Source organism: Argiope bruennichi, chromosome X2 (assembly GCF_947563725.1).
Source record: "Argiope bruennichi chromosome X2, qqArgBrue1.1, whole genome shotgun sequence".
Classification (NCBI taxonomy): Eukaryota; Metazoa; Arthropoda; class Arachnida; order Araneae; family Araneidae; genus Argiope; species Argiope bruennichi.
The window spans coordinates 74,095,947-74,108,066 of NC_079163.1; the positions used below are offsets into that span (position 1 = coordinate 74,095,947).

The window sequence follows — 12,120 nt, forward strand, 5'->3', positions numbered from 1 at the left end:
AACCCGAAAACATACACAGTTTTGGAAAATTTTTAAGCTGATAATTTTTATATAATGTTGTCATTAAATATTTCTTCTTTATTTTTATTTAATAAGTTTAATTTAAGCTCTTAAATTTTTCATTGTTTTCAAATCTGGCAACATGAATAGTTGATGTTAAAAACGGTCAAAATTATGGGTTGAAAGTTTCTTTTTATCCTCTAATTTTTAAGCGATTACAGGTATTAAAAAATTTAAATACAAAAGTTATTCATTTTAATGAGATATTAATTTGCCTAATTTAATTAATTTTTCTTTCTTCAATTATAAGAAAGTTATGAGGAAATGAAAATTTCAACCCACAACCATTTCTACCCTCTTTGTGCTAGTTGGCCCATATACGAATTCATCCGAGTTTTTTACATAATTTCTTGCAACTTATCTGAAGCCTGTTAAAATTACTCTAGTTATCGAGTTAACAATATATATATATATATCTTAATTTAAATCCTAATTAATTTCCTATTTTTTTAATCTTTAACTAAGCTTGCAGATCCAAATTCCACTTTTTTTTATTTCATTATTTCTAACACGCACTCAAAACAAATTGATGATTAATGCCTTTCTCACGTCGCGAACAAAGGAATAAAAATATCTTACGCTTACGGCATTCTTTCAAAGATATGTTCCTTTTCTAAGTTGACAAGAGTCAAAGAAATCCCTATCAGAATCTCTTAGTAAAAGCCTAAGGGAAAAATATCAAACACTTTCCACTTGTGTCGCGATGTCAGAAGATGCATCTCGTTTGTTCTTTCAACAGAAAAATAAATTGAAGTTTATTCCAAAGGTTCCTTCTTTTCGGCCACGCTTCTGCCAAAAAATTTATATATGTATCGATATAAACTTTTGCACGAAGGATTTTTTTTTCTAGGAACAATGTTTGGTGAAAGTCTGCAGAAATTATTCGGAAGTCGTACCAAGAAAATCATTTGTAATAGGTAGTCTTCCTATCAGGAAGGGCAAGGAATAAATCTAGAAGATACTTGTCAACAATGAATGTTATCGTAATCGAAAGAGCAGAGTATTTCGCTGTTAGACTATGTTGAAGAAGAAGTTCATGGATAAAGTTTTTCTCGTAAATTAACTCCTCTGTCACAGTTAAAGAAATGAGGTCCAGTATTAAAAAACTCTTGGATTCTCTACCAGACTGTAACTAGCTTAAATCCAGATCATTCATTCATATTGAAGATTCAATTCTTAAACCATACTCTACCATAGAATAGTTTAGATATTTTCTTTTCTTTGATTCCTGTCTATGTTGGTATCCAGGGAAATAAGAAAGTCGATGCTGTTGCAAAATCTGCAAATAAGCTTCATATAAATATGCTGATGTGCGGACATACATTCGAAAATGGATTTTTCAAAATTGGCAAAAATTAATGGAATTTAAGTTCAGAAAATGCAGGTTCAGAAAATAAATTGTACATCGTTAAAACTTTGATAATACCATGGATCTACTTTCTAAACTACAGATTCGATGTCATCTTAACTCAGTTATGGATTGGTTATTCCGGGATTACCCACAAATATTTACTATATATGGCGGTTTATATTTAATATTAATTATATATGGCGGTACATTATTCACGGGATTCTGGTGTACAGAGAAATTATAACAGAGAACAAAATCTATAACAAAGAGTATGTGTTTGATGGATTGTTATTGCATTATTTATTAAGAATTTTAATGAAATCAGAAAGCTAACTAGGATATCTGTCATTTCCAGATGAAAAATAGAAACAAAATGTCTTTTATTCAACTTACAGACGAGAAAAAATTAGTCTTCCATTGTTGCAGCAAAATAATTAGGACCTGTTGACAATCCAGAGCAGTCAGTCGGTTTCGTCATAAATAATTTGCCATGTTTCTTCTATTTTCTACTTTGCCTTCTTTATTTGAAGTCCGATTTAAATTACTATTTGGCCATAATAATAGGGGTTTGTAATTAATTCATCTAGATTAAAAACTACTTTTTCAAATAATACAAAAAAACCTTGTTTAATCAATAAAATTATTTATGTTGACTGATTAATCTTTTTATTTTGAAAACCATTTTTTTTTTCCAGTTTTTTCAAAAAGAAAAGTACCAAAAAAAAAAACAACACCCATAAATAACTTATCTTAAAAGAAAAATAAAGCTTTTTTTATCCAAAAACTGAACATATTGAAAAATTACCTATGTTGGCATCTATTATTTTCTTGCATATTAGGCTTTTCATATAATGGAATCTAGAACTTCTTGATATTTCTTTTGTTCAATTCCTTTTTATTTAGAAATTCAGTACTTACCACCGATCAACAATTGGACGATTAGCTATCATATTTTTGTTCACTCGATTTAGTACTTAAAAATAAATTTAAATTATTAAATATTAAATTGCTTTCTCTAAACAAATTTAATTTCATGATCTCATTCAAAAAGCCAAAAAGTTTTTAATGATGATGATTCTGCAGTTACATGCGAACCAGTGACAAATGGGTCGGTTGAAATTATTAAAAAAAAATGTCCATTCTTTGTAATGTAAAATTCAAGTAGGTGAATTTACTGCATGTAGCTACAAAAAACTATAGTTAAATTCAAAAAAAAAAAAAAATAGAGAACGTTTCATAAATCGCAGAAAGGCATTATTTATTGTATTCATATTATGCATGCTATTTTATAGTAATTCTTCGACGATAGTTTTAGTAAACCTAATTATAATAATGATAATCGAATATCTAATGATAACAGAATATCTAAATAATTTTAGAGCTCTTAAATATCAATCAATACATTAATTTAGCTAAAGACTAATTTCATTGAGGTGGTACTATTTAGAAATTAATTTGTGAAATATTAATTTTTAGATTCCAAATTATTTATAGTCCTTAATTATGAGATAAATTAAAGATTAAAAACTTGAAAATAATAAAAATAAAAGGATTTTAAACACCGTTTTATTAGTGTAGTAAAAAGTAGAAAATATATATTTATCGGAGATCAAGGGATATTGTAAAGAAATTAAGACACAATGTAATCAAGAAAAAATTCTTAGATATTCATTGAAAGTTGCACTTCAAATGAATGCGATTAAATTCCAATTTATTTAACGCATTTCTATCAGAATTTTTCACTTTTATGGTCTTGTGTTGACATTCTTATTTTTAATTAAAAATTAAAGTGTTGAATTAAGAATATTATAAAAAGATACAAGCTAATAAATTTATTCTCAGAATAGTAATATTTCTGATGCAATCAAGAATATTTACAGTCAAATTAAATGTGCAAATTAATTTTTTTAAAAACTCTGGAATATTAATTAATAGAATGCATTTTTTTCACATTGAAATTTTATGATTTTTTTATTAGGAATGTTAACTTAAAGAAAATCAGCCTATTTGGTTATACTAACCAAGGCTTAGCAGTTTCAGTGTGATCCTGTTCGATTCCCATAGAAGGTTGAGATGTTTACATCTTTTATTTAAGTCTATATATATACTATTAGAAATTTAAAAAAATGAAAACTAGAAAATAATAAACATAAGAAACTTTAAAAAAAAAACATTCTTATTAGTGTATTAAAAGAGAAAAAATAATTTTTTGTCAAACAACTGGAGGTAAAAAAAAAAAAAAAAAAAAAAAAAGAACCATAAAAAGGTGAACGACAGAAGATAATAGCGAAGAATATAGCAGAAGAATATAACAAGAAACAAATTCCTTAACATTCGTGATATTAAAATAAAAGCATTATAATTATTATAATCATAAAAATGTTATATGATTACAATTCAGATTTACACAGTATTTCTGACACACTTTTTCGTTTTTTGTTTTAACTTCCAGATTTTTGACAAAGAAAAATTATTTTTACTTCATAATATACCAGTAAAAACATTTTCTAAAAAATTATATATATATATATATATATATATATATATATATATATATATATATACATATATATATATATATATATATATATATACATATATATATATACATATATATATATATATATATATATATATATATATATATATATATATATATATATATATATATATATATATATATATATATATATATATATAAGAAAAAGTGATCCCCCCTACATACACTTCACTGTCTTCTTTATAGCAGTCGAAGACCATTTCTTTGAAAACTTGGGACTATCATATTGGACTGGCCGAAGTGATTAAAGCAATAAAATCTCACCCATCAATTTGTTCCGACACATGTAGTTGTTTCTTCCCAAGTCAGTCGTCTTAAAAATCAAAGTGATAAAAAGAATATAGGGTTTTAATACATTTATCAGAATATTGTTTAATATTTAAAGCACAAAAGTTATCAAAAAGTTTTTAAAAATACATTTGCTTTTCATCATATTTCTCGATTTTCGTAATAAACTGATTTGGCAAAGGCACAAAATATTTTCTAAATTTCTACATAATAAAAAAAATGTACTGTTAAATCTGTTTTACTATATTTCATCATATTTTCGACCTGATATAGATTGAAAGTGATAAAAGTTATATTTCGGCCGCATGTAAACCGATGGCAATAAAACTTGCATACTTTTTACTCTCGTTAAATAAATGTAGAATTTTAATATATTTATTAGAATATGTTTTAATATTTTTAAACACAAAACTCGGTGAGCAGGTTTTATTTAATAATTTTATTTTCTTTAGTACAGTTTTTCTTCATCAAACTCGATTTTCACAATAAATTAAACCGCTAAAATAATACAAAACTTTTTCTAAACAAGATAAAAATTTAAGCAAATTACTACAGAAAAATTTCATAATTTCTATACAAATAGAACCTCTGATAAAATCTTATATTTTCTGTTATAAAATATGTAAAGTATATTTTTACATTCCAGATGAACTGCTTTCGTGAAAACATAAACATATTTCTTCCAGAATATCTTTATCTCTTCATTTTTAAAGAATGCAACTTAAAATTTGATCTTTTTTTAACACAACAAATTACATTTGTCTATATTGCGTACTATTTGCGAATAACATCAAAAGTTACAGTGATAATACTCGCATTTATGCACATCAGAAGTAATTCATCTCAAAAATATAGACCATTCTTATATCATTTTCATTTGTTGGATAACAATACTACATTACTTCGAAACACTGAACAACATTTGGTGCATGCACAACTTTTAAATCACATTTTAAGTGCAAGTTAATTTAAAGCTCATCACAACATTAGTCGGGGATCTCACAAATACATCATGGAATGTTATGTAAAGGAAATCTGTTATGCAAAGGTGGCCTGAGAGGTAAAAGAATTCATATTCACATGTAATATACAAGTAAACATATAGAGACTGAAGATAAACATATAGTACATGCATAGCTTTTAAATGAATGGATGCTTGAACAACAATTATACAAATTTATTAAGCTTGACAGTATTACATTATGTTGACTGGATTAAGAGAAAACAAACACAAAGCATAGCACGGAAGGCGAATGTTAGTTTCAAATTTTTATTTTAAAGCTACACTGTACCCTAAAATTGACAAAAGTATCGATTTTTTAATGCATTTCTCGATGGTACATATATTTGGGAACCTTGACTCCAAATTTAAGGTTTCATATCTGTAAAGTTTTAAAGGTGTTTAAAGTTTTCTGAGTGTTGTGTCAAATTGTTGGGATGTGATAAGTTTAGTTTTTTTTCATTTTGAAGAAATTTTCCTTTCTTAAAGTTAATTAAATGAATCTTTTTTTTTTGAATAAATAAGTAAATTACGTAAGTTAAATGGCTATCTTTCGCTATTCAAATAATTATGTTCGGCATTTTTTTTAAAAAAAATTTCTTTCAGGACTTTTCACCCCCCCCCCCGCACACACACATTACTCAGAAGCTTTACAGTTTAATGTTTTATTGTTTCTTATTCATTCTTCTATTGAGAATTAAATGCTTTTTTTCCAGGTTTAGCAGGAAAAAGTAATAGTTAAAATTTTCGGAGATTCACATCCGCGATTTCCCATGCACTTTTACTGCCAATAATCAAAGAAATAAAAATCAGTTAAAATGATAAAAATATTAAACATTAAATCTTTTATAGAAGCTTTAAAAATTCTTCAAAAATTTCAATTTAAAAAAATGTTAAAATAATGGTCATATTTTTTGCCTAAATCAATTTAATAATACAAACCACAAAAAAGTCATTAATTTCTTTTGATATAACTGTCCACAAGAAAAAAATGAAAAAGGGTATCGTGTTGTTGTCGAACCTGGTGCATATTCTAAGAGTATTAGCATTTATTATTAAAATAGAAGGTATTAAAAGCGAATTCATTTGACACACTTCATTTTGTAGATAAGTATCACTACAGTACACAAACTTAGTTCAACAATTACATTTTGAAACATTCTGCGTTTTTAATGTATTATGAGTTTTGAATAGTCATGAAATATTATTTGATAATACGAGAGTGCGTGTTTCTTTGCTGTCCATTTAAATAAGAGTACAGCAATGGAATCAATTTATGTGACGTCACAAATAATAAATCCCACAAAAAATAAATACATTTGTCCTCTAAAATGTAATTTTCGGTTAGAAGAAAAATAGTATTAAAAGCATTTAATAAAAAATATTTAAAAAAATAAATTATAGGCGAAGTTGATGTGTATCACGTGAGCATAAATCGAGTCCATTCAATCAAAAAGTTTCTTTTTTTGCTTTGTACAATAGAATTTTTATTACCCTAACCTGTTTTCTTTAAAGATTATGAAAAGATATCATTAAAAATGTTCAAGATTTGTATATTTACGTGTCTATGCTGTAAAGATGTGTGCACTGTCACCTCAACAATGATTGTATATTTATTTTCTTTGTTTTTGTATGGATAATATTTTTTTTAAAAAAATAAACAACAGCTCTCATATTTTATCAATGTTTCCCTCGAACAACTTTTTAACATTTGTAAATCAAAAATTTTCCTTTTGAAAAGCAACAAAAACTTGAAACTCTTTCGCATTAATGATGTATCATAAATGAATAAGCATTTGGTAGTAGACTAGTTGAATTACTTGATACTATTAGAGTAAATGTTAACTACTGAATGTATAAGGTGTTTAAGTAACAAATCGTCAATATCCATATGTAATATGTGAAGTAATAAGCATTTTTTTGTATTTAGAATAATTTATATTGATTCTCAGAACTGTGATAAGTACTGGCTAATTTTTTAAGTACTAGCAGTTTTCGATTGACTCGAAACTAGCAAAATGGAGCCATACGAACTCGGTATTTTATTCGCAGATGATACTATAAGAATGTTTTAAGTCATGATTATTAGCTGCACATGAAAACTCTTTAAATATTGTAAGTTGGGTGACAAATGGTCATCTATTTTTATTTTAGAAATGAAAAAGGAATATAAATTTTTGAAATCCTTTTGAAACACTTAGATTTTTTCCTTCACAAAACATAATAAATAAATAAATAAACAGAAAAGTAAATAGACACATGTTCTTTTTATCATTCTGAATTTTTATAGAAATTGCTAAACATTGGGAAGACATTCATTTATCGATCAATATATCACTAAGTCTAGCCTGACAAAGGATTCTGTCTTAGCAAATGATCGAACAGTAATTGTAAAAGTGAGATATGAAGACAAATTTAATTACTGCTAAATTCATTAGGACGACACAATCAGAATGTTTTTAAAAAATTCAAGAAAATTTATGGTTTTGCATTATTAATAGCCTTATAATTAATGTTGTTATTTATTTTTTATTAATTTTTTGAATCAGATTCCTGTGAAGAGATTTTGTATTATTGAAAAATCTTGTGAAGATTTCATGTGCTATGTCTGTTTTGAGTTTTAAAAAATTATTTAGACGTTTGATATTTATCGTAATTTTCAGTAAATAAATTACATAATTACTGCAAACATCATTCATTTAAATAATCATACATATATTTTACAATCTTATCCTCTATATGTATACCTGAACAATTTTGAGTTGATCGGAATGAAATCTCTAGGAAATATTATTTTCTGATTATCTTTGATATCGTCAAAATTACACATTTTACTTAAGAATCATTAAAAATGAAGCAAATTAAGCAAATGCTGTCAATACAACAGAAATCAGAGAAGTGTGTAAATTCTACACTTTTTTTAACCTGAATGTTCTTCGAAAATTACTGAGAAAACTTCGGAATAAGTCGAGAATTGGAAGAATTAAATTATCATATATAGACATATTCATTTGCATCATAACATCTGCATTTCGACATTCAAAAGTTTTTAAGAGATTATTTTCAACAAAGAGTTTTTTTTAAAAATAAAGTTCAGCGCAAGTGACTCTTTGAAGGTAACAGAAGAATAAAATCACATCGATATTCAACCCTTTCAGACCATCTTTTTTTTCTGTTGGCTAAAGGAGGCCCGCTAAATAGGTAATTTGTACGAGGAATAGGATAAACACAGATGGAATATTTCCGATGTATTCGCCACTCGGGTTTGGTGAACTCTTTGTCAAGTGTTCGACGAAGCCATGGGTCACAAGATGGTGTCCAGCATGAAGAGACTCTTTGTTCTCAATTCATCCTACAGATTAAAAAAAAGTCATGTTTTTAAAAATCGTTTAAGATTTAAAATATTTAAATTCCATATACATTCAATAATATTTACAGTACTGTGCAAATTAATTGGGGCAAACTCCATTTTTTATAAATTTCTTCATTTCTCGGGAATTTTTGCCTCAAACTGGTTTCAACTGCATTTTCTTACAAGAAAAGGGTTGTTCTTGATTAGTCTAAACTGGTTTGACCATGTGATCATCACATGTAGAGTATTTTACAATCAGTTGTGTTTCAGTTGCTTCAGGAGGTTGATTGTGTGAATTGTCTAGTTCTAATGCATATTAAAAAATGTATATATCACTCCCAGGAAAAGGACTAAATTTGATATCCTTAGTCAGCACACTTCAACAAGAGTGAGGAATATTGCTGCAGCAGCTGGAGTTGGAAAATTGAGTGTTTCAAAGATTATTAATCAGCAAATTAAGTTTGGGGCAGTTTCTCCAAAACGAAAGAGTAAATGTGGATGCAAGCGCAATACAACACCTCAGACAAACAAATTTCTTGCAAAAAATAGTAAAATGCACCCTCGCAAAACAAGTCTAGATCTTCAGAGAGAATTATTAGCTAATAGTGTGAGCATTGATTCATCAACAATACGACGAAAACTCATTGAAGCAGGGGGATGGGTAGGAAACCAGTCAAAAAACAGTTGTTAACACCTGCAATAAAGAGAAAACGTTTGTATTCGGGCAAGAAATATCAATCCTGGACTGCACAAGACTGGAATAAGGTTGTATTTAGCGACAAAACATTTTTTTTGTGCAAGAGATTTAATCAACATTTGTCAGACGAAGTGCTGAAAAACCCATCAGAGAACAACATCTTAGTCAAAAAGTTAAGCACCTTCAGAAGGAGATATTTTAGGGTCATTTTACAACTGTAGGATCTGGTAGATTAGTACCAATTGAATTGAACTCTAAAAAATACATTTCAATACTAGAAGAAAAAATTGTGCCTCTGATGCAAATGTTTGCTGGTGGTATTGGTGTCTTTCAACAAGATCTTGCTCCAAACCATCATTCCAAGGTGCTAAAGAGTTGTTTTCAAGAAAAGGAATTAACAGTTTTGGATTGGCCTGATAATTCCCCAGATGTAAATCTCATCAAAAATTTCTGGAGCATTGTGAAGAAACGTGCGAGTAAAACGGACTGTTAAACTAAGAGAAATATGATTGAGAATATCATAAAAGTTTGGCTTCATTTTGATGACATCAAAAACGTATGTTATAAATTAGTGGAATCCATGTTAAAACATATACAGAATCTCATTAAAGCTACAGGAGGACATATTTGCTACTAGATTGCTATACCATGCATGTAAGTGAACCTATACTAATTTAACAACAAAGGTGAAACTTTTTGTATTTGTTCCAATTAAATTGCACAGTACTGTAACTCTCTGAGTTAGTTCTTATACTGCGATTTGAGGGCATGCATTTTTAATTTCTATTTAATGCATCCTTTTTTTGATCATTTAGCTTCTGATAATGCATTTTTTTGTAATATTTAATATTTGGATCAATGTTTGGTAATTAAAATAAGAAAAGTTTCACTTACACATTTATTTATACATTTATAGTATTTAATTATTTAAATATTTAATATTTAAGTATTTAATTTATAAATTTCATTTATACATTTATTGTATTTATATATAAAAAATTGTGGAATCTTTCATTAACTAATTTTGCAAGCCATACCAACATTATTCTTTTGAATTCAGCTATAGTTACCAAAAAATGTACAGTGAGTGACAGAACTTATATTAATAATGACATTTCGGATGACGAAAGTGATTTAAGTTGTTTTGATGATAATAATAGCAATTTATTTGTGCAAGAGATGCTATATTATTTTACTCTCACGAAATAAAAAGGAAGGTATTATATAAAAATTTTCAGATAATTCTGGGTTCAGTAGTTCACTTCTTATAAGTACAATTGAATACAGAAGATATATCTTCCAGAATTTCATGTGCAAATGGTTGGTCAAATTTTCCAAAAGTATTTAGATGATGATACAATTGTTACTTCTAGAAGATCTAGTTCCTTTCGTAATCTTTGAAACTGACAGTTGTCTATATATTTACTAATATCATAAAATATATATATTTCAGAAACGGTGCGCCATTTATTGTCCAACTCCCTCTTTAAAAACAAACAAATAAACAAAAAGCGAAAAATGGCAGAAAAAAATTGCAAAGTAATACTAATTTAAGGTAAAGATTATAAAAAAGAACTTAGCCTTGACCCTATTTTGAGATTTATTATACTAAACTTTATTTCTGGTGTGTATAAATATTTCATTATTTTCATCTGTTTCATAAATTGTATTTTATGCACTGAATGTTTGTGTTTTATAAAACAAATTGAAATATAATGTAGTCCCGATTTATTTTAAGAATTTTATCTTTATATGATTGTATCGCAAATTGTTTTTCAGAAGTTATTTTCTTTTGATCTAAATCTTTATTAATATAATATTTGATCTAAAAAGAATCTATATATTTTAACTCAGTGTTTATAAATCTTTAAATAAAAATTGAGAAATATTATTTTAGAATCGATTTTGAAAAAAAAAATTGATGCTCAGAGTGGTTAATTAAGTAAAGAGCAGATTTTAGAAAGAGGCAATGAAGACTTAATATTGCAAGCAGATCTAACTGCATCAAATTAATAAATGGTAAATAGCTCATTGACATACTCTTCTTGCATTAGAACACTAATTTTTAGGCTTAATTAGTCGATATTACTAAATATACAATCATTTCCTCCTTATAATAAAAATCGAAGTGAAGGCAAGTGAAAAATCGCTATTTCAAGCACTGGTGATTGTTTCAGATTATAAAAAGAATTTAAAATGTATTTACGTCTCTTTTTATATTGGCATATCGATTTTAAGTCAGTAAATGCCTATTTTCGTAAATAGAAATTTTGTTGTTTTTAGTAATTTATTCAGAAGGCATAAGTGCATTTAGATTTATAGAATAAGAACGGGCTTATGCTCCCCATGTCTAATTGTTGACAGAGTGTCTGCACACTACCTGGATTTTTCTGGAAAACTTCCAAGACCTTTTAAAATATCATATATTATTTTTTTAAAAAGTCAGTTAGTGTGCTTTACTATTTCAAAGATAGCTAAATAATAAGAGTTTTTTTAAAAAATATATTGCCACAATTGAAAATTAAAACAATTTAAAAAGAAAGTTATAGATCAATCTTTTCTGAAATATATCACAGGAAAAAAAAAACATTGCATATTTTACCTGATACATCATTTTTCTAAAAACATTTTCTAAAAATATGTATAGTCCCTTTAAAAGCATCTAAGATAATAGTGCTCTTAATCTGCCATGAAAAAGAAGTTTTTAGGTTGTGAAATGCTTTCTTTTTAATCACATGGGAATTTTAATTGTACAAGGGCCCGTCATTCGTATTCATTTTCTTATCACTATCGTGTTTTTCAGTGCCCCCTC

At 27.1% G+C, this 12,120-nt stretch overlaps 1 protein-coding gene across 4 annotated transcripts in view; it reads right to left on the reverse strand.

The window, feature by feature from the left end:
* Nucleotides 1–4,850: 4,850 nt before the first annotated feature.
* LOC129960671 (Kv channel-interacting protein 4-like) overlaps nt 4,851–12,120 on the reverse strand; it is a 336,370-nt gene continuing 329,100 nt past the window's right edge. For all 4 annotated transcript variants that reach the window (XM_056074230.1, XM_056074227.1, XM_056074228.1 and 1 more), the window contains exon 7: nt 4,851–8,611. In XM_056074230.1, coding sequence (XP_055930205.1) covers nt 8,564–8,611 — 48 coding nt within the window. In that variant the 3' untranslated portion in view covers nt 4,851–8,563. The remainder of the gene's footprint in view (nt 8,612–12,120) is intronic.